A 22,680-nucleotide genomic window follows, 5' to 3' on the forward strand; every position below is an offset into this window, starting at 1 on the left:
CAGTTCTGGATCTTTTAGATGTTAGGGTGCTATTCAGACCTGGCTCATGTGAACATCCCAATGTCCAGTCTGATACAGGATTGGTGGCAAAATGTGGAGGGTATATGGGTACCTGGGACATGAACTTTGACCTCATTACTTTCTGGGGTCATTTTCCTAAATCTCTGACTTTATTTGATCTCTGTAGTACTTTCTAGTTCCCTGGGGCTCTTTCCTTAGTCCTGTTAAGAAACTTGCAGGGCAGTGGTGGCATATGCCTTTAACCCCAACAGAGGCAGGCGGATCTCAGGGAGTTTGACACCAGCATGGTCTACAAAGCAAGTTCTAAGACAACCAGGATTCTGTAAAGATCCTGTTTCAAGAAAGAAAACAAAAGAAAAACTCAAAAAACTTTTATGTATGCTTGTGCGTAAACATTAGGGACCACCTTGTAGGAGCTGTCTCTCCTACTGGGTAGGTTCTAGGAGATCAAACAAGTTGCAAAGTTTGGCAGCAAGCACCTTTACCCACTAAAACATTTTTTTTTTTAGATTTATTCATTTATTATGTATACAGTATTCTCAGTATTCTGTCTACAGGCCAGAAGAGGGCACCAGATCTCATTACAGATGGTTGTTAGCCACCATGTGGTTGCTGGGAACTGAACTCAGGACCTTTGGAAGAGCAGGCAGTGCTCTTAACCGCTGAGCCATCTCTCCAGCCCCCCCACTAAAACATTTTGCTGGCCCGCACACCCCTTTATTTATTTACTTACTTGCTTATTTATTTAACAAGTTTTACTCATTCGTTTTATTCATTCATTTATTCATTTATCGAGGCAGAGTTTTTCTGTATAGCACTGTTATCCTGGAACTCACTCTATAGACCAGGCTGGCCTTGAACTCAAGAGATCACCTGCCCTTGTCTCCCATGTGGTGGGATTAAAGGTATGTGCCACCACCTCCCAGCCATGTAACCCTATTTTTGAAAAGCAGTTTCATTGATAATCAGTTGTTAGGTCATGCACGGCCAGGTCTGTTCTGGGAAATCTGGGCAGTGCCTTAGCTCCATGTGGGACCCAGGGCTGCCAACCTCTTCCTGTGAACAAACCCCTGCTGCCAAGCCACTCCTCTAGGCCTCCTTGCACCCCAGCATACACAGTGCATGTATCCAGGCTTCCTGATACACTCAGAGGCAGAGATACTCAGGACACCACTTATGTGCAGTACTGTAAAATAAATTTATTTGAAGATAAACTGTCTTTTATAAAATGTCAGAGGCAATTTGAGATCTTAGTTTAACTTGTCTCATAAAAAGATTGAACTTCAAGTAGCACAATTTTGTGTGTGGTTTTAATCTGGAACATTCTCTCTGAAACAGCCAATTGTCTACACAGCACACTGACTCTGACTCCAGCACCAGTACACCCGAAGCTGTCGGCTGTGGGCTCGACTCAGGAGGGCTCTTCAGGCCACTGAGACATCTAGCTATGACCACAGGTTCAGGTCCCGACATCCTAGTCCTTCCCTCCCCTGGCACATTTCAAAATCCCAATACAAACCAAGATTGGCTCTCTTCCAAGCAGGGGACAGAACATAAGTGATGGTGCACAGAGTAGACCTTCCCTGATGCCCTCCTGGCAGGCCTGGATAACCAGGAGGCCTGAGCCTCAGCCTTCCCAGGGCCCAGCCTAGCTGCCTGGCAGCTGGGAAGAGGAAGGAGGCGCTAGGGTGTGACAGCTCTTGCCCTCACCAACAGGAGCTACGTAATGATCCTGGCAATGGCTTGAAGGGAGGGGAAGTCATCGTCCCGGGCAGCGTGCAGTGCCTGGTGGCTGCTGATGTCACCGTGTGCCAGTACCTGCTGGCAGGTGGGGCACACGCAGCAGTCCAGGCCCAGCTGTTTGGTGCTGGTCTGCCACACATTCTTCTTGTTCTTCTTAGACTTGGAGCTGGGAGGCTTCTCACGACTGCAGAAGTCAGTGTGTGCGGACAGCAGCTCCTGTTGTTTGGCTATGTCTGGGAGGAGCGCCAGCAGCTCACTGAAGATCTTTTGGAAGTTCTCCCCAAGCAGGTCTCGGCAGCTTTTGTAGTACTGAGCCGCAGAGATCATCCCCTGCCACCCAGAGAGCCACAGCCAGTCATTTTCACCCTTGGCAAAGACAGGCCAGCCTCCCAACTGCTCTCACCTCACCTGTCTGAACTCCCCTGAATGGCTCTTAAACTTGCTGAAGCAGGCCTCACTCTGCAGAAAGTCCTTGATGGACTGGATGAGCTGTAGGTTCCTCTCCCGGAAGTTCTCAGGAACTAAGTAGGCTCGTGGTGTGGGTGCTAGCCGGGGTCTGAGGTCAGATGAGGAGGCTTGAGCATTTAGGGTGACTTAGGTTGCACCCTCCCATGAGTACCCAGTGACCAGTGGCAGATCAGAAGGTCATGGAGCCCACCCCACTTACGCTTTCATGGTGGTGGTGGTGGGACTGGGAATACAGGCTGAGTGGGAACTGGGCAGGAAACTGGAGAAGCCAGGGGGTGGCTTGCTGACGGGAGGCACCAGGCCTGGTGGGAGTGGGGGTGGAGACGGTGTACTCTTCGAGAACACCACGGTGTTAAAGCCTGCAGGGTGACAAGAACCTCAACGTGGTCCCAACTGGTCCAGTTTTTCTGAGTGCCCAACCCTGTAGCAGGTTCAGGACCAGAACCCTATGTGGGGGACTCACCACTGTAGGGAACTCCCTGCCCTACAAAGCACTAAGAAGTAGTTAGCTGTGGCAGCTCAGGGTGGCTCCTGCATCCAGAGTGGACACAGCAGCACACAGGTTTCCTCTTTGGGAGAACTGGGAGTCCACCACACATTCCCACCGTGGGCTGACCTCCTGCCTGACCCTAGGACGCTAGCGCTTCTCAGAAACCTGAGGAACACATACCTGGGGGAGGAGGCATCCTGGGTGGACAAGGGCCTCCAAGTGCTGGGAAGTCCTCCTGTGCTATGGGGCAGGGGAGGGGACCCAGAGGCCTCGGAAGCCCTGGAGGCTCCTTTGGGGTGCTCCGGGCCAGGGCTGGCCCCTCCGAATGTCCATTGACAATGGTTACTGGCACTTCAGCTTTGCTTAGAGAGGAGTCAGGGGCCTGCTCAGCCCCAGAGGGCTTTGGGATGTGATCAGGGGGCAGCAGTGGGGATGACGCAGCACCAGTCTTCTCAGAGCCCACCTTCTTCTTCTTGCCAACCTTGGTAGAACTCTGGTTGGCAGTTGGTGCCAGCAAAGAAGAAACAGCCACTGTAGTAGGCACACTCCGAAGCTCCTGCACAGTGAGGCCACCACCCTCCTCCTCATCCACTGGGGCTGGGTCACCCTTCCGGCCACCCCTGTTCCCCTTCCCTGCCTTCCGGGGAGGCTGGCTGCCACCAACTACAGCCTGGGCCCCTGGTGTAGGTGGGTTCCCTTTCTTGCTGCAGCTGCTGTTCCAAGCTGAGATGAGGCTAGAGGGGGCACTGCTGAGCTTGGGTGCCGAGGAAACCAAGGCAGGGAAGTCCTCTTCCTGGAAGGTGTTTTTGCCCCTGGGAGGACCAGGATAAGCCAGTGCCAGGCCCACAGAACCTGGGGTAACCGCTGTGCAGCAGGAGGAAGTGGAGGCACAGAGACTGGGGAAGTCTTCATCCTTGAGCTTGGGGTTAGGTGGTGGGAGGGTGCTGGATCCAGGGAAGGGAGAACTGGTCAGTGGTTCATCAGCAGGACTTGGTCAAATCTGTCCTGTCTATCATAGACACCACACCCTCCTTCCCAATTCCCAAACATACTTTGAGGGGGCAGCCACTGGTCCTGGGCCTGTGGTTGGGAAGGCTTCTTGGCTTACAGGACCATTTGTTGAGGCTTCCTTGGAGCCTACAGACATGAAATGAGTTCAGGGAAGTCTGTGAGAACAGGCTTGGGGAAGATGAGATGTTGACTAGGAGCTGGCAGCTTTTCCCACCCAGGCGGGTTGCTGTTACCTGTGCCTTCACCCTGAGTCCGAGGCAGGCGCCGGGAGCCACGGGGCTCCTCAGACCCCCTGGCTGTTGCATCCTCTTTCTTAGGCCTGCTACCCTCTTCCCGGTCCTCAGCCCTATGAGTATCCTCTTGCTGTTGAACAGCCACGGAGGCCCGGATAGCAGCTGCCACTTCTCGGTCTTCTTCTTCCCTAGGACGGAGCAGGGGTGGGGGAAGACATCAGACTGGGCAAGACCCAAAGGCACAGCCTCAGACAGGCAGTGTCTGGGCTCAATCCCTGCTGTAGCCTGGGCACATCGTTGCTTCGCAGGTACTTCCTGACATAACTGCACCCTGCTTCTGAGTGCCATTCCTCCCCCAGATTCTGCTGTCTCTGGCTAGCAATAGATAAAGAAGAAAGAACATTCTACTTGCTGAGCAGACATTGTTGCCACCCTCAGGACCCCAGGAACTCTGGCTGGAGCCCACTGACCTCATGCCTATTCCCAGCTTGACTACTGGCAGCTGCCACCATGTGGAGGTGGTGCCAGGAGAATGTCAGTGGTATGCAAATCCTCCCACCTCTTGTACCTCCAGCTTCCCCGGCGGTTCTGCTGGGCTCCACGCCCGCTGGCCCGGCCAGCTCGGCCCTGGCGGTTGTACCTGTCCACCTCCTCGTAGTCCTCACCACTGACGACTCCTGTGGTCAGTACATAGCTTGTCATTGTCCCAGATTAACAGAGCAGCAGGACCAAAAAACAGTATGGTCCAGACCATACTGATGGCCATGCTCCTGTCTGGATGGCAGAGGCTTCCCCACCCCCAAAACTTATATTATCTGTAACGATAGGCCAGACACTGCAGAATCCAAACCCGCCATGACCTTTAGAAACTGGTGCCCAGTTAGTGCAAGGACAGGTCTAGTCCCTACCTTAGGAGATGGGAAATACAGAGTGGGCCTCAGTGATAGTCTCCTGAGGTAGAGAAGTAGCCTAGGGATTCCAGAGCCAAAGATGCAAAACACAGGAGAGGAGTGTAAGTGGACAGGAAAGAAACGAATTCTCACTAGGTTTAGGTGCTCAGGCTGAGTGGGTGCCTCCAGTGTGTCTCAGTTGAGCAGGGGTCTAACTGAGACCTGGATCTGAGGTCTGGGAAGCAAGGACTCACAGAAGGCCCCAGCAACTAAGCCTAGCTGAGCCTATAGGCACTTAGCTCACCCTCACTCCGGCGTGAGTGCCGTGGTGCAAAGCTAAATTGAAGGTCAATCTGCCGGTTCTGGCGTGCCTCAGCCCGGCTGCGGCTGTGGCAAGCTGTTTTATGAGCCTTGAGGTCTATCTCAGTGCGGAAGGCATGGGTGAACTGTTCAGTGCTGCAGCGGCCCTCCTCACACAGAAAGTGCTTCTCCCGGAAGTGTTCACGCAGGTATGCATAATCACTGTCAGACAGAGTCAGCAGAAGCCAGATCATCTACTGCACAACGGGTAACTCCCAGAAAAGTCCTAGGAGCATCACCACTACCTTCCCTGCAGCATCCCAGGCTCACCCACCTATAGGACTTCCAGGCTCCACCCCCTGCAGCAGCCCAGGCTCACCCACCTATAGTAATCCTGGGCCCCATCAGAGTCACAGAAATGGCAGAAGTAGTGGTCACGGCGCAAGTGCTTGAGCAGCTCATCATTGTCCAGGTAACGCTCATCACAGAACTTACAGAGTGGATGTCCTCGATGGGATGTATCATCAGGGTCACCCTGCATGCGGTGACGAGCCAGGTCCTTGCGTGAGTACCACTTGCGCTCATAGGTGAAGATCTGCAGAAAACACAAGGCTAGACACAGGGTTGGGGCTCCCAAGTCTCACAGTGGAGCATCATGGACAATGAGAGGACCCTGATAGTATCAGCTCTGCCCTAGAGCCAACTGAAGGCTGGAGGATCCTTGCAGCCACTGGGGGCCCCTTCTTGCCCATTCATAAGCAACCTAAGGCTCTGTAGGGGCCTGGGAGTTTCTGAGGATTCCCCGGGGCAGCCCCCTCATCCTCAGGGCACACCTTGAGGTGCTTGAGGCACAACTTGCAGCAGAAGAGCTCATGTTGCTTCCGCATGTGCTGCTCCAAGTCTCCGAAGAGGCCAAAGGATGGCAGGTGGGGGCACCGTGGGCATTCATGCTGCAACAGTTGCCTGGGGAGACAACAGAGCCACCCACCGTGCTGGGCTCTAAGTGTTACTGTCCAGAACAGAGCCGCATGCCAGGCCCCCACCCAGGGAGACAATGATTGTGCTCACAGGACACAGGATCCAAGTCTGTGGTTATAGCTAACCCTTTTTGGAGTTTTGGGGACCCTAAATTAAATATCTGTTTGCATACTCTTGTGTCCCTCAAAAGGCTAAAACAGCTAACACACACCCTCATTTCCACTGCCACCCTGGTGGAGAGCAACGAGCTCCTTGTCTTGCAAGATGGGCCTGAGATCACTAGCACCAAGTACTCCCCATTTCTGATTCTGAGGGGTCATACAGATGCAAGGTAGCTGCCGCCCCTCCAGCTGAGGACCCCTCACCTGTACAATGCAAACACCTTTCCATCTGCAAAATAGATGTCGTATTTCTTCTCGTGCTGGAGCTGATGGATGGGGATCATGGCAAAGGCAGGAAGCTTCTTCCCAAAGACCACCTGGAGAGATAGAGTGGTGAGCAGGAACTGGATGGGATGGCCAAGGACCAAGCAGAGACAGAAGAGGAGCCCTCACAGTAATAAGTGGGTAGCAACCGCTGGTTCCACAGATAGCCAAGGCTCCTCTCACTGGAAGCAGCATACAAGAACTAGAGGACAGATGTGATATCCAGGCTCTCCACCAGGAGGCAGCCATGCTTTCGGTAGGCCTCGTATCCACCGTAAAGGCCCGGAGGAGAGCAGAGTACTGAACTTCCACTGGGTGGTGTGGGGTTGGAGGGCATGCACCCTAGAGAGCAACTACGGAAATAGCAAAAGTTATGTGGGAGCTGTCAGCTGACCAACACCTGGCTACCCTGTCCATGATGCCACAGGAGAAAAGGGCTCTCACAAGACTGGCACCTGGACTTGACCACTCCTGTCAGAGCCCCGTGCTTCTGCTTGTGTAGGCTGCCTAAGTCCAGGCATGAGCCATACACACACTGCAGCCAGTGGAGAAGGGGCCTAGCGGGTACACCAAGTGCCTGGGAGAGGGATCTGGACACTGAAGCCTTCCCCCGACTGACCCCATCTCCTCCATGAAGCTCCTCCACGTGGTGACTTACAGTGCCAACCACAGGGACCCTCGTTATCACACCTCTCTGACTCAAGCCCTTGCCAGGTGCCTCTCTGCCATGGCCCCCATCTGGCACTGGTCACAGGCTTCAGCTCAGCCTTTTCAGTACATCCCTGCTGGGAAAGGTCACAGCAAGGTCACCTGTTGCGGCTAGGCTTAGCCCAGGAGGGGATTTTGAGCCAAAATATACAAGAGTTCGGGCAGCTCAGGAGTGACAGGGCAAAGTGGGTCCACTCACACACATGGCCCACACATAGGGCCCCAAGCAGCAAAACGTCTAAAGCTGGTTCTCTGGAGGAGCTGGGGGAGAGGCCAGCTCCACTTTGTCATGATATACTTGGAAATGGCACACAGACAAGAATCTAGCCCTTGTCAGGAGTCAAGTGAACCTCCATGATCTAGCCACACCCAGTTAGGGGTGGGAACAAGTCAGCAGAGGCCTAACAAACCTCACTGTCATAGCTGGTAAGGCTGGATACAAGTAGGCAGTACCTTGGATGCAGCTATACCCCCAACATCATCTTTAGGTTTTTTTTTTTAGACAGGGTTTTATAGAAACCAGGTTTGCCAGAAACATGCTGTGTTGCCATAGTTGGCTCTGAATTCCCAGACTCTCCCTGCCTCCACCTACCAAGTACTAGGATTATAGGAGTGTATCACCTACCTGGTTTAAGACCATCTAGACTTTTATTTATTTAGACAGTGTCTTAATAAGTAGTTCTGACTGACCCATTAAAAAAAAAAAAGCTGGGTGGTGGCAGCACACACCTTTAATCCCAGTGCTTGGAAGGCAGGGGCAAGTGAATTTCTTGAGAGTTAGAGAGGCTAGCGTGGTCTACAAACCAAGTTCCAGGGCAGCCAGGGCTATAACACAGAGAAACCCTGTCTTGAAAAATAAACAAAAACCGATACTGCCTCAGCTTTCAAAGTTTCCAAATTTACAGGCATGAGCCACAATACCACGTTACAGATGATGCTTAAATGGCGGTCACAGCCGTGCCCTCCTAAAGGCAAACCAATGAAGGCTCACAGTGGGGATTCCATACATGGCTGTGCTGCCCCCTCCATAATGCAGCTTTCCTGTTCCCTGGAAGCATTTGGGAGGCAGAGGCAGGTGGATCTCTGTGAGTTCGAGGCTAGCCTGGTCTACAGAGTGAGATCAAGGATGGTCAGGGCTACAGAGAAACCCTGTCTCAAAAACAAACAAGAAGAGGAGCTCAGGGCCATGAACCATGCAGAGTGCTGGTAGGAACAGCTTGAAAGCTCCTCAACACAAGCAAACGCACCAGGCACAGCCACACCCCCATTTAGCTCCTCCAAGACGGGCAGAAGAGCAGTCTGAGGAAACTCCCTGAAGCTGCCAAAAAGCATCCAAGCCCAACAGACGTAGCGGAGGATCAACTTCCTTCCCTAAAGGAAGCAGCGCCAGGGACGCCCCCGACACTGCTCCCAGCTCCGGGACCTCGCTCAGCTGTGCACTTGGATCTACTCTGTGTGGCATCTCAGGCTATCATGGAAGAGTTGATCTACCTTGGGGCTATGGGCACAGCCCCTTGAACACCTCTGTTGGGCAGCTAGTGCCAAGACATGCTGAGCAGAGCACTCATCTGTGCTAGCCACCTCTCACCTTGTGCGTTCATGCCCTACACATGCTGGCTTGTTGCTCACCCACAGCACATCTCCGTGAACAGCCCGAGGTGCCCAGAGGAGAGGCAGGGAGATAGCACACATCCTGTAATGAGTATGACCAGAAGCCAGACAGAGTTCTTATGAAGGGCCTGGCTGGGATGAGAGTGCAAGGGAACCAGAGACCTGCTTTACCTTGTGCCACCGAGGCTAAGAACCAAGAAACATAATTATCAACTGCAGGCAGAAGTGATGTCAAGAGGCCACTAAGCCAAGTCTACATAGGAATGGGGTGTGGATCTGCAAAGCAGAAACAGGACCATCAAGGCCCAGGCATACCAGTCTGGTGGAGGTAAATCTAATCTACATACACCTGGGTCAGGCTGAGAGGTAGGGGAGGAGACACAGGGCTGGTTCAAGAAGGGAACGGAAGTACAGGAAAAGGCCTAGGAAAAGGTTCATGGGCAGGGCAGGCCAAAGGCTGGGTGTGTTGGGTCTGATGCCAGCAGGCCTGGAGCTCTAGGCGAACAAAACCTGCCCTTTTCCAGGCAGAGAGACCAAGACTGTCCATCTAGACTGCCTTAGTGGGCGACAGAAGAGCAGGGCATCCTGGGGCATCCCCAGCAGCAAGACCCTCCCTTCCTGTGGACATCCCTGTGAGGCTAGGCAGGTGCAAAGGAGACAAAAACAAGGTGTTAGGGAGAGAAGAGTCCTAGGAAAAGGGTCATGATCTGAGGAGGAAGCTTAGGCCAGGTCAGGTCTGGGTGTGAGGCTGGGTTACTCTGGGGAGCCCAGGGCTAGGCAGCATAGGGTCCAGAGGTCAGGCAAGGATGCTTCTGAATCAGCCATGTGGGATTGGCAGCCCAGTTCCAGGGGAGACTGACGGGGGTGGGAAGCTTGCTCGGGTAGTGGCTGCCAGAGGACCTTGCTCCTCCTAACTTCCAGTGTGTTAGGTAAAGAGAAGATAAAGCTGGGCGGTGGGGGCGCATGCCTTTAATCCCAGCACTTGGGAGGCAGAGGTAGGTGGATCTCTGTGAGTTTGAGGCCAGCCTGGTCTACAGAGTGAGTTCCAGGACATACAAAGAAATCCTGTCTGGAAACCCATCCCTGAAAAAAGACAGGTGAGACATCATGCATCAAGAGTGTGCAATGGGCCGGGCAGTGGTGGCGCACGCCTTTAATCCCAGCACTCGGGAGGCAGAGGCAGGCGGATCTCTGTGAGTTCGAGACCAGCCTGGTCTACAGAGCTAGTTCCAGGACAGGCTCCAAAGCCACAGAGAAACCCTGTCTCGAAAAACCAAAAAAAAAAAAAAAAGAGTGTGCAATGGGTGTGTGTGTGTGTAATGGGACGAGCGGGACTGGACTGGAAAGATGGTTCAGTGGTTAAGAGAGTTTGCTTCTCTTCCAGAGAACTTGGGTTCAGTTCATAGCACCCACATAGAAGCTTACAACCATCTGTAACTCCAGTTCCAGAGGATTCAACATCTTCTTCTGGAATAACATGCACACATACACATAAAAGAAAAATAAATCTTTTAATTAAAAATTATTTTATGTGTATATTTGCTTGCATGTATGTTTGTGTACCATGTTCATGCGTGGTGCTCACCGATGACAGAAATGGATGTTAGATCTCCTGGTGGGAGTCCAACTGGTGACAGAAGCAGGGATAACTTTTGGAAAGACCAGGATCCCTAGGCATAGTGGAACAGACATTTAATCTCAGTATTCAAGAGGCAGAGACAGATGGATCTTTATGAGTTACAGGCCAGCCTGTGTATACAGTGAGACTGTCCAAAGAAAGGAAGGGAGAGTGGGAGGGATCACAGATGGCAGACAATTCACAACAGAAAAATACCCATGAGTCATCAGGTACGGTCTGCTGACCTGGGCCTTGCAGCAACCCTGGGAAGGCCTTCAACATTCCCCTCCCACTTCCCCTGCTTGTGGGCGAGGGGTGTGGCCTGTCCAGAGATGTGACAAGCAACAGGATAAAGAAAATGGCTCTGGAGAGATGTGCCCAGAGGAACACAAGAAGCTCCCAATGGCTTAATCACCAGGGTGTGTTGGTCTCTCTCCCCAGTGCTAAAGACTGAGCACAAGGCTCTCCATCACCCAGCATTGAATCAGTTTTGTCCACTACCTCCACAGCCTCACACCAAATGTCAGGCCACCTAAGCTGCTGTGTTGAAGTCAGGACTGCCCTGGTTCTGCACCAGACGCAGCTTCAAAGTTGTGCACTGTCTTTCTGCTATACTTGGACGCCACTCCAAAGTCTGTACAAAGAAGATCAAGGTAGACAGATCATCCAACAAAGGAAGCTGGCTAGTTCCACATGACTTTTTCGAGACAGGGTTTCTCTGTGTCGCTCTGGCTGGCCTCAAACTCGGAAGTCCGCCTGTTTCTGCCTCTCAAGCGCAGGGACTAAAGGCTCCATACAACATCTTACACACATCCCTCCTGATTTCATTTATTCACATTAAGGGAAGCCAAGGGCAGGGTTCAGGAACTAAGGGTCACTGTGGGATTCTGGGTAGGAACACAAGTCATACTCAAGGTAATGCAGAACTCAGGAACAAGGAAGCTACAAGGTTACAAGTGAAGAAGCCGCAGGATGAATGAAGAGACTGAGCTGGACAGTATCACCTCACCCAATTCCCCAAGAACTCTTGTTGCCCAGCATGGTGGTGCAAACCCACGAGGAAGCCCAGGCTTGGCCAAGCCACACCCCAGGCAGGGCAAGCTGACAGCTCATGTCAACAGCCCCCGCCACAGAGCTTAGAGGGTGTGGGGCCCACAAGGAACGAGGGAGGGCAGACACTGGCTACAGCTGACACATGTATGTGTTCACTAACTTCCTGAGTGAAATCCAAAGCCGGGCTACGACTACAAATGTAAAGACCCCCCGAAACGTCTTACTTCCTAGAAGGAAGCTAAAGGCGGGCTAGAAAACCCCAGTGTTTTGACTTTCCCATCAGTATATGATGCACGACTGGCCAGCAAAGCAAGGACCTCTGGGTAGGTCACCAGCCAAAGGCTTCCTGGAATGTTTCTGAACCCCAGATCTCACCCAGAAAGGTAAGGTTCCTTCCACCACGTTACAGACCAAGTTCTTCCAGTTGCTCTTCCCCATCTGACATAGGCAGATGCTTAGGGAATGCTCCAGAGTTTCAGCTGACTCCTTTAACATAAATATTAAGAAAGAAAAGCCAGGCATAGTGGCACAACTCTTAATCCCAGCATTCAGGAGGCAGAGGCAGGTGGATCTCTGAGTTCAAGGCTAACCTGGCCTATACAGGTGAGTTCCAGGATAGCCAGAGCTACGTAGTGAGATCCTGTCTTGAAACAAAACAGAAAAACATGTGGGACATGGTGGTGCACTGTCTTTAATCCCAGCACTCAGGAGGCAGACATAGGTAAATCTCTGGTTTAGAGGCCAAACACAGTCAACATAACAAGTTCCAGGCCAGCCAGGACTATATAGTGAGACCCTGTCTCAAAAAAGAGCCAGGGCAGAACTCAAATCAAAAATTTGAAGGCAGAAACTGAAGGAGAGGCCGAGTGGTGGTAGTACATGCCTTAAATTCCAGAACTAGGGAGGCAGAGCAGGTCAATCTCTAATCTGAGGCCACCCTGGTCTACAGAGCTAGTTCTAGAATAGTCAAAGCTATACAAAGAAATCCTGTCTCAAGAAACCAGAAAGAGAGAGAGAGAGAGAGAGAGAGAGAGAGAGAATATTCTTAGCATTATTCTATCTCTGCATTACTTCTAAGAACAGGAAAGCGAGATTCCCTGGCAGATGCCACTAGCCAAAGCCTTCCATGAACCAACCAAGGTAATTTCACAATGCTGGAAGTAAACAGATCTCTAAAGGCAGCAAACCAAAGGAGTCCAGCTGGATACTGCTCACCAACAGCTGGCACTGCTGGAGTGTGGGGGAACACTCCATGCGCCCTCTGACCCCTTCAGGGGTTTCCAAGCCTAGATAATAAGAAGCATCTCCTTCCCTCCACTTAGGAAGGAACCCCCAAAACTAGAACTAGTAAGAAGGAGGAAAACTTCCTAACATTGTGGACCGCCAAGCACCTGGGAATCAAGTTCTGGCATCACCTCCACTCTCTGGAGCTAAGGGTCACCGGTGGGGCCCAGAAGCCCGACTACTCTGGAAATGTCCAGTTTAATCCTTTTCTACAGAACAGTCAGCTTCCAGGATAGACAGTCCCTGGAGGTTCCCCCTGGCTGTCTCCTCTACCTTAGTGACGATCCCGAAAACATGAACACTCACAGACCAAGAGAGCTTTCGACCTGACCCTGCCCTTCCCGCGGAGGGTCACAGGCTTCGAGTTCCCACAGGCATCGCTCCTCCTCCCCCGGCCCAGACGCCTCTGGCTTCCCCAGTCCCAGGAGACCCGGCAATCGCATGCCGCTCGGACCGACCACCGGGCCTCCGGCGGCAGCGGGCGCGGCCAGGCCGCGGCCGAACACCGAGCAGGCAAAGCCATTTTGAGCCCGCCCTCTCCGCTCCGCTCCCCGTCGCGTGCCCCGCTGGCGCACCTGGCGCAGCTCCTCGCGGCACACGGCGCAGTAGCGCTGCTCGCACAGCACCCGCATCTTGGTAGAGCACCGGTAGCACACCGGGTGATCGCAGCGGCCCAGTGCCGTAGCCTCCAGGTCGCCGCAGCACAGCACGCAGCTCCCGCCGCCCCGCTCGGGCGCTGCCACCGCCTCCAGAGCCGCGCGCCGCCCCTCGGCGACAGCCGCCGCCGCCATGGCCGGGCTCCGGCCCCCTCCCGGCCGGCGCGGCACGGCGCGGCCTGGCTCCCGACAGAACCGCCCCTTCCGTCAACGTCACTGCCCCTCCAGGCAACCGCCCCGCCTGGCGGAAGTACGCACTGCGACTTCCTCCCGGGCTTGGTAAGGTGCAGAGCAGGTCGTGTTCCAGGCCTTCTATCCTGTGACTCGTAGAATCATCCTGGTCATTCCGACGCGGGAGTCTCTTCTCTTTCTCCCGGCCCTAGTTCTAGAGACGCCAAATGAAGCTCAGGGAATCCAGTATTTCCGATAAACTACGAACAGAAGCTAAGTATCACACAAACACTGGACGTGTTATATTCATATCTGAAATTCAAATTTAACTGGAGACTTACTATGCATGAGGCTCTGGGTTCTATTCCTAGCACACTCTCTCTCTCTCTCTCTCTCTCTCTCTCTCTCTATATATATATATATATATATATATATACCTAGTTCCAGGACAGGCTCCAAAGTTACAAAGAAACCCTGTCTTAAAAAAAAAAAACAGTAAAGTGGGGGGCTGTTCTTGTAGAGGTCCTAAGTTCGATTCCCAGCACCCACATGAAGGCTCACAACTATCTGTAACTTCAATTCCAGGGGATTTACTATCCTCTTCTGGTTTCCTGCTCTTTGAGGGCACCAGACACACAGGCATAGATGAAGACAAAACACCTATCCATGTAAGATAAAAATAAATCCATTTTATTTATTTTTTATTTTATTTTATTTTTCTGAGACTGAATTTCTCTGAAGCCCTGGCTGTCCTGGAACTCACTCTGTAGACCAGGCTGGCCTCAAATTCAGAAATGTGCCTGCCTCTGACTCCTAAGACTTGCGCCACCACTGACTGACTATAAAAATAAATTTTATTTTATTTATTTATTTATTTTTTGTTTTTGTTTTTCGAGGCAGGGTTTCTATGTGGTTTTGGAGCCTGTCCTGGAACTAGCTCTTGTAGACCAGACTGGTCTCAAACTCACAGAGATCCGCCTGCCTCTGCTTCCCAAGTGCTGGGATTAAAGGCTGCGCCACCACCGCCCGGCTAAAAATAAATTTTAAAAGACGAAAAAATTCTGTTAAAATAACAATTGAATGTTAATGGGAAGCTCTTTAGAATCTGATAATAAGTATTATGTTGTTCCTATTTCTGAAAATAAGAGAAGACTGAAGGATGGGACAATGTGACTCCTTAGTTGGCAGCTTTTGATACTTTCAACAAAGGGACTGATAGTAAAACATCTAGCCACACTACCCACCTGCCACCATTTTGAACCTTAGACCTCCCTTGAGAAGACAATGCGGCGTCAAAGTTGGTTACCCCTCCTCCTAAAAGCACAACCTCAAGCAAGCCCCAGATTTTTTTTTTTTTTTAAATCACAAACCTTGAATTCTAGATGACCCTGTAATCATCGCAGCCAGAATGGGGGAATTTCCCACGACGGTCCAGCAGGGGGACTACTATGACTGAAGTGGCAAGGCTGTGATTGGTGCAAACACTGTTCTCTGGCGTGTAAACAGGCAGGCTGTCCTAGCTCTGTTGGTGGGTCGTGGATGCTTTCCTTTGCTGCCCCTCCTGGTGTTGCTTCTAGATTCAGTAAAAGACTTCTCTACAGGGGTCTTTTCTTACCTACTTTAGTAGGGCTGGCCGAGTCGCTAGTACAAAGCAGTAGATCGATAGCTGTGGCGCTGCGACAGTAGAACAACGCGACAGTAGAACAGTCAGCACGCGCAGGCCTCGATGGTCATGCAGCCTGCTGTGTGACAGGTAAGACGGGAGCTGCGTGCAGATATTTAGCCTCACAGATTCATGAGGCGAGAATAAGACAAACGAATGCCAAGCATAGTGGCACATGCCTTTAATTCCAGCCCTTGGGAGGGAAGGTAGAGGCAGGCAGGTCTCTGAGTTGGAGGCTCTGGTTTACAGAGTGAGTTCCAGGACAGGTAGGGCTCCATAGAGAAACTCTGTCTCAAAAAACAAATAACAACAACAAAAAGAGACAAATGAGCCAGGCATTGTAGCATATGACTTTAACCCCAGTACTTAGGATCAGAGGCAGACAGAGCTCTATAAGATCAAGGTAAGCCTCAGCTACATAGTAAGCTCCAGGACAACCAGGGCTATATAGAGAAACCTGCTTCAAAAGAGAAGCCAAACTAACAGACAAACTGAGAGAGTCAAAGGAAGCAGGAAGAACTCCATTGGATGTTCACAGGAAAGACACTAGGCCTGTGACATGAGACTAGAATACCGCAGACAACAAGAAAGCTCTCTTGGAGGGTTAGGAACTAGACCAGTCCTAGAGTGCTTGCTGTGTGATGCTCCCCACCATGATGACAATGGAATAACCTCCTAAATGATAAATAATAACCAATTAAATGTTTTCCTTTGCAAGAGTTGCCATGGTCATGGTGTCTCTTCACAGCAGTAGAACAGTGCCTAAGACACTGCAAATATGATAACCCAAGTTCGATCTCTAGATCCATGTAAAATGCTGGGTGTGGGGCTGGTGCAATGGCTGAGCAGGTAAAAGCATTTGCAGGACAAGCCTAAGGAGCTGAATTTAATCCCTGAGTCTGTAAAGAATCGAATCTACTTCTAGGTGTACACATGCTCTTTTCTCCTTCATTGAGGGCAAAAGCAGTGAGGCCAGTCAGGGTCAACAGACTGCCTATCTGTCTGTCTGTTTGTCCACCTTTTCTTTTTTCTTTTTCTCAAGACAGGGATTTTCTGTGTCACAGCCCTGGAACTTGTTATGTAGACCAGGCCAGCCTTGAACTCACAGAGATCTGCCTGCCTCTGCCTCAAGTACTGGGTTTAAAGGTGTGCTTCTGGCTTCTGACCTCTGCAGGCACCAGACATGGACATAGTGCACACACATACATGCAGGGAAAATACTTACAAACATAAAATAAAATAAAAATAAATATTTTTTTAAAAAGACAAGAAGTGTTACTGGATGTCTTGTGAAGTGCCAGCACTGCTATCAAATGATCCTGGAGAGAACCATCTCCTGCAAGTTGTCCTCGAACCACACACACCTGAATATACATGTAGACATAAGTTTCTATCCCGTCCGTTTCTGCAGCTGTTCAGTCCCAAAGACACACACAGAGGCTTATGTTAATTATAAACTGTTTGGTCTATTAGCTCAGGTTTATTATTAACTAGCTCTTACAACTTAAATTAACCCATAAATTCTTGTCTATGTTTAGCACATGACTTGGTTGGTACCTTTTCACAGTGAGGCATTCTCATCTTGCTTCCTCTGCATCTGGCTTGTGACTGACTCTGCCTTTCCTCCGCTCAGAATTGGTCTCCCTGCATATATTTCCTGCCAGGCTACTAGCCAATCAGCGTTTTATTAAACTAATACAAGCAATGATTCTTTACAGTCAGTGTACAAGAGCATTATCTCACAGCATTTCCCCTTTTTTTACTTCCTGCCTAGTTGCTGGCCAATCAGCATTTTATTAAGCTAATATAAGTGACAATTCTTTACAGTGTACTAGAGCATTATCCCACAGTACATATGTATACAAATGTATACATATGTATACAAATCAACATGGAGCTGGAGAGATGATGGTTTAATAGTTAAAAACACCTGCTGTGGCTGGGTGGTGGTGGTGGTGGTGGCCTTTAATTCCAACACTCAGAAGGCAAAGGCAGGTGTATCTCTGTGAGTTCGAGACCATCCTGATCTACAGAGGTAGTTCCAAGACAGGCTCCAAAGCTACAGTGGAACCCTGTCTCCAAAAACAAAAAACAAACCAAAAGCAAACACTTGCTGCTCGTGCAGAGAACCTGCGTTGGCTTTCCAGCACCCATGTGGCACTCACAGCCATCTGTAAGTCCAGTTTCAGGGGATCTGATACCTTCTCCTGGCCTCTGTGGGCACCAGGCATGCACGTAGGGCACATGTGTGCAGCAAAACACTCAACACATAAATAAAAATAAATAAAGTGTTTTAAGAAGGGGCTAGAAGCCGGGCGATGGTGGCGCACGCCTTTAATCCCAGCACTCGGGAGGCAGAGGTAGGCGGATCTCTGTGAGTTCGAGACCAGCCTGGTCTACAAGAGCTAGTTCCAGGACAGGCTCCAAAGCCACAGAGAAACCCTGTCTCGAAAAACCAAAAAAAAAAAAAAAAAAAAAAAAGAAGGGGCTAGAAGGGCTGGAGAGATGGCTCAGAGGTTAAGAGCACTGATAGTTCTTCCAGAGGCTCTGAGTTCAATTCCCAGCAACCACATGGTGGCTCACAACCATCTGTAATGAAATCTGGTGCCCTCTTCTGGCCTGCAGGCATACATGCAAATAGAACACTGTATACAAAATAAATAAATCTTAAAAAAAAAAAAAAAGAAGGGGCTAGAATCAGAATGGGAGTCTATGATAGCTGAGTAGTTGAATGTACTATCACCAAGCCTAACAGCCTGGGACCTGCATGGCAGAGGAAAAGAACTGATTCCTGCAAGTTGTCTTCTGGCTTCCACTTGCACATCGTGGCATGCATGCCATACATACACGTGTGCATACAAAATAACACAAATCTAAATAGTCAAAATGAAAGATTTGGGAGTAGATCTTGTAGTAGAATGCCTGCCTGCTTACCGCCAAAGACGCTGGCTTCAAACCCCAGAACCACCAAGAAAAAGTAAAAATGACACGAAGAAATGTTAAATAAAAGAATAAAGTATAAAAATAAAAATGACAGTGGACTTATGAACCTAGAACACTGGCAGCTAGAATTCCCTGAGATCCTGCAGTACTTGCTTCTCCAAACTTAGGAAACACATCATGGAAGACCCAGAGTTCAGAAAACAGGATTTCAACCTGAGTTGAAGCCACAGACACTGTAGAGGCTTTTCGAGTGGAGGCTCAGACTGGGCCAGCAGCTACCAGCTCTCTAAGGAAAGCTCCAGAGTCTCTTGAGTAGGGCTGCTGTAATGGTTCGCTTCAGGTGCCTGGAGACTGGGAAAGAATATTACAAGAAAGTTCATCAGCTATTGAAATATCTAGGAAATATCAAAGTAGGGTATAGAAAAACAGGAAAATAACGTAGCTTTCAGGAAGAGAGGAAATGTAAATATTACCCTGCGTGAGGACTGGAGAGATGGCTCAGCAGTTAAGAGCACTTGATCTTCCAAGGACCTGAGTTTGGTTCCAGCATCCATGTCAGGCCCCTCACAATTGCTTACACTCCACCTCAAAGGGATCTGACTCCCTTTTCTGGCATGCACAGACAAAACACCCACATACACACAATAAAACAAACAAGGGGTGGTGGAGCACACCTTTAATCCCAGCACTCAGGAGGCAGAGGCAGGAGGATCTCTGTGAATTCAAGGTCAGCCTAGTCCACAAAGTGAGTTCCAGGACAACCAGAGCTGTTACACAGAGAAACTGAAACCCTGTCTTAAAAAACCACAAACCAAGGGCTGGAGAGACAGCTCAGTGGTTAAGAGCACTGCCTTAACCACTTAAGCACATGAAGAACCACATGAGTGGGAGAGCCGATTCTTGGCTAGTTGTCCTCTGCCCTCCACATGCACGCTGTGGTGTGTGTGTGTGTGTGCACATGTTAAATACTTGCAACTAGATTTACAATCTGAAAAATTTTAAATCAATACTGGCTGAAAGAGATGGAAGCAGATTAGAAACCAAGCCCCTTGCTTTCTAATCGAATGGCGTTTTGTTTCCTGATGAGCAACAAAATCCTTTGTTGCTAGGCCCTGGGCAGAAAGAGGGGGCAGGACACAGAGACCCCCTCTGTGCCCTAATCTTCAGGAGAATCCTATGCCCTGCTCCTCTAACCCCACTTTGGGTTGCTTCTATTTGCCTTTGAACAGTTCAGCTTCTGTGCACCCCCCCCCCCCCCCAGCCCATGTCTTTTATCTTCCCCTCGTACCCTGACTTGTATCTTTTCCCTCCCTTGGACCACAGCCGCAGACTGAGGTGGCTGGCCTTTAGGCTCCAGGAAACAGCAGCACACTGAGTCAGGAATGTAAACTGTATTTTTGTGCCCCACTCACTTTTGTTATTCATCCACTCACTGTGCCAATTTTTTCTTTTTTCCTTCTTGTTCTATCTATTTATTTCTGTGGGTAGGTGCATGCTTACTGTGTGTGCCATGATACAAGGGTGGAAGTCGGGACAGCTTGCAGGAGCTGGCTCCCTCCTTTCACCGTGTGAGTCTCAGGAATTGAACTGGAGTCGGTAGACTTGGTGGCAATCACCTTACCTGCTGAGTCTTCTGTCTGGATCCTCCCTTCTTTCTTTGGAATTGAACTGAGGGACTTGCACATGTTAAGAAGGGCTCTATCACAGAACCGTATAGGCAGTTCCTGCCCCTCCCTCCAGGCTTTCGTTTGTTTGCTTGTTTGTCTGCTTTTTCATGACAGGTTTTCTCTGTGTAGCCCTGGCTGTCCTGGAACTTGCTCTTTAGACTAAGCTGGCCTTGAACTCTCAGAGATCAGCCTGAGTGTTTGACTGCAGGTATCAACAAATGTCCTTAACCACTGAGCCATCTCTCCAGTCTCCTACCCCTTTTTAAGTTTTTAATTGCAGACAAGGTCTTCCCCTAAGTTGTTCACACTGGCAACTTTCTATCTTTCTAATTCAGCCTGTCTAGTACTTGGGGGTCAATCTCAGGATGGGCCATACAATTGATATGGTCATATGGAGCTGCATTTCCCAGGCTACCTCCAGGGGGCGCCCCACACTTTCCCTGCTCCATTGCTTTTCCCTGAGGTCCCTGATTTGGAAGTGAGCAACAGCGCCTGGGGACCTTAATGGCCTGTGTCGTGCCTCGCCGCCGCCCACAGCATTCTCCAGGCCGCTCTCTCCAAGACTAGGGCTCCCATAGGAACACGTTGGTTGATGGGGGCGGCTTTCATTGACGCTTGTCTGGTCCCGAAGGTCCTCACGCCAAACAGCCCGCCCCCTCGCATCCTCTGCCCACCCCATAGAAGTGTTCACTTAAGCGTTCACTTTGACAGACCCGGAGCTGTTGAAACAGCAACAGTAAAATCTCCCTTACAAGCGCAGAGTGCCTACTGGGTGTCAGATATGGCACCAAGACCCTCACCTTGCAGATGTGTGTGTACTTTTTGTATTTGTTTGTTTAGATACGGGGTCTTACTAGCCTGAATTTGGCTGTGTGGGACCTGGCCTGCCTCGGATAGAAATCAGGTCCTCACTGTGTGACTCAGGCAGGCCTGGACCGCACCATCTTCCTGCCCCAGGTTCCCAAGTGTTTGGGTAGCAGAGATGTACTGTTCACACCTGGCATGATTTGTTTATAAATACAAGATGAAGTGGTCACCACCTCCAGTCCTTTTATGTTTTTCTTTGTTTGTTTTTTGAGACTGTGTTTCTTTTTGTTTTTTTTCGAGTCACGGTTTCTCTGTATAACAGCTCTGAATTTCCTGGAACTTCCTCTGTAGACCAGGATGGTCTTGGACTCACGGAGATCCACCTGCCTCTGACTATAGAGTGCTTGGGTTAAGCCGTGCGCCACCACCGCCCAACAACCATTCCCTCATTTAAAAGGAGGAAACTAGTGAGTTTGAGGCCAGTCTGGTCAACAAAGTGAGTTCCAGGACAACCAGGGCTCTTACACAGAGAAACCCTGTCTCGAAAAAAAAAAAAAAAAGAGGAAGCTGAACTGAGGCAGAGGAGACTGTGGCCTCTCTCCACCCTCATAAGCCACCCAAACCCAGAGTCAAGTTCTCCAAGTGAGGGAGGCCTAGAGAACCTGCTAGGACCCCTGGGACCCTTCTGTCTCTGAAATAGGTTCCTCCTCCACTCTCTTTTTAAAACTCAATCTTTAAAATTTTTGTCATTTTGTATGTATGGGTGTTTCTATGTATGTATGGGTGTTTGTATGGATGGATGTTTGTATGTATACATGGGTATTGGTATGTATGTATATATAGTGTTTGTATGTACGTATGGTGTTTGTATGTATGTATAGGTGTTTGTATGTATGTATGTATGGGTGTTTGTATGTATGTATAGGTGTTTGTATGTATGGGTGTTTGTATGTATGTATGGGTGTTTGTATGTATGTATGGTATTTGTATGTATGGTGTTTGTATGTATGTATGTATGTATGTATGTATGGGTGTTGGCATGTATGTATGGGTGTTTTTATGTATGTATGTATGGGTGTTTGTATGTATGTATAGTGTTTGTATGTATGTATGGGTGTTTGTATGTATGCATGGTGTTTGTATGTATGCATGGTGTTTGTATATGCATGGTGTTTGTATGTATGTATGGTGTTTGTGTATTTATGTATGTATGGGTGTTTGTATGTATGTGTGTATGGTGTTTGCATATATATGTGTATGTATGGTGTTTGTATGTATATATGGTGTATGTATGTATGTATGTATGGGTGTTTGTCCTGAATGTGCGCCTCTGTGCTGCATTCATGCCTGGTGCTTGAAGAGGCCAGAAGAAGCACTAGAGTTACTGACTGTTGTGAGCCACTATGTAGGTGCTGAGAATCACCTAGGTGCTCTGGAAGAGCAGCCAGTTCTCTTAACTGCTGAACCATCTCTCCAGCCTCCTCCCCGACTCCTTTTGTTTGGAGATCAAAATAAGGTATTTCAAGATGGGAATGGTGGCCTGCATCTGTAATATTAGCACTGGAGGTAGAAACAGGAGGATCAGTAGTTCAAAGTCATTCTAAGCTACATAGCACATTCGAGGCTAGTCTGGGCTACATGAGAACCTCTCAAGAAACCAAAACCAGGGGGCTGGAGAGATGGTTCAGAGGTTAAGAGCACTGGCTGCTCTTCCAGAGGTCCTGAGTTCAATTCCCAGCAACCACATGGTGGCTCACAACCATCTGTACTGAGATCTGGCGCCCTCCTCTGGCGTTCAGGCATACATAGAGGCAGAATGTTGTATACATAATAAATAAATCTAAAAAAAAAAAAACACCAAAATCAGGGGCCTGGAGTGAGGGCTCTGGCTCCGTGGTTAAGATCTCAAATTGAGGGGGCTGGAGAGATGGCTCAGTGGT

The 22,680-nt window shown here is 49.9% G+C and overlaps 1 protein-coding gene across 4 annotated transcripts; it reads right to left on the reverse strand.

Annotated features, from left to right (window-relative positions):
* Positions 1 to 1,200: 1,200 nt before the first annotated feature.
* On the reverse strand, positions 1,201 to 13,683 carry Znf598 (zinc finger protein 598, E3 ubiquitin ligase). 4 transcript variants are annotated; one of them, XM_041676452.1, is made up of 12 exons: positions 13,409 to 13,683; positions 6,500 to 6,612; positions 5,990 to 6,119; positions 5,540 to 5,691; positions 5,161 to 5,378; positions 4,526 to 4,643; positions 3,967 to 4,154; positions 3,775 to 3,859; positions 2,903 to 3,666; positions 2,432 to 2,591; positions 2,173 to 2,320; positions 1,201 to 2,094 (listed from the first exon to the last, which is right to left on the reverse strand). In XM_041676452.1, the coding sequence occupies exons 1-12, from the start codon at positions 13,622 to 13,624 to the stop codon at positions 1,741 to 1,743; spliced, it is 2,646 nt and encodes an 881-aa protein (XP_041532386.1). In that variant the 5' UTR covers positions 13,625 to 13,683; the 3' UTR covers positions 1,201 to 1,740. The 4 variants fall into 4 exon arrangements, with proteins under 4 accessions (XP_041532386.1, XP_041532383.1, XP_041532385.1 ...); XM_041676449.1 differs by having other exon boundaries at positions 4,535 to 4,643; positions 5,540 to 5,751; XM_041676451.1 differs by having other exon boundaries at positions 2,432 to 2,534; positions 5,540 to 5,751.
* Positions 13,684 to 22,680: the final 8,997 nt, after the last annotated feature.

The sequence above is a fragment of the Microtus oregoni genome, unplaced genomic scaffold (genome assembly GCF_018167655.1).
Source record: "Microtus oregoni isolate MIOR12 unplaced genomic scaffold, Mior012 000027F_ref0000203, whole genome shotgun sequence".
NCBI classification, from domain to species: domain Eukaryota; kingdom Metazoa; phylum Chordata; class Mammalia; order Rodentia; family Cricetidae; genus Microtus; species Microtus oregoni.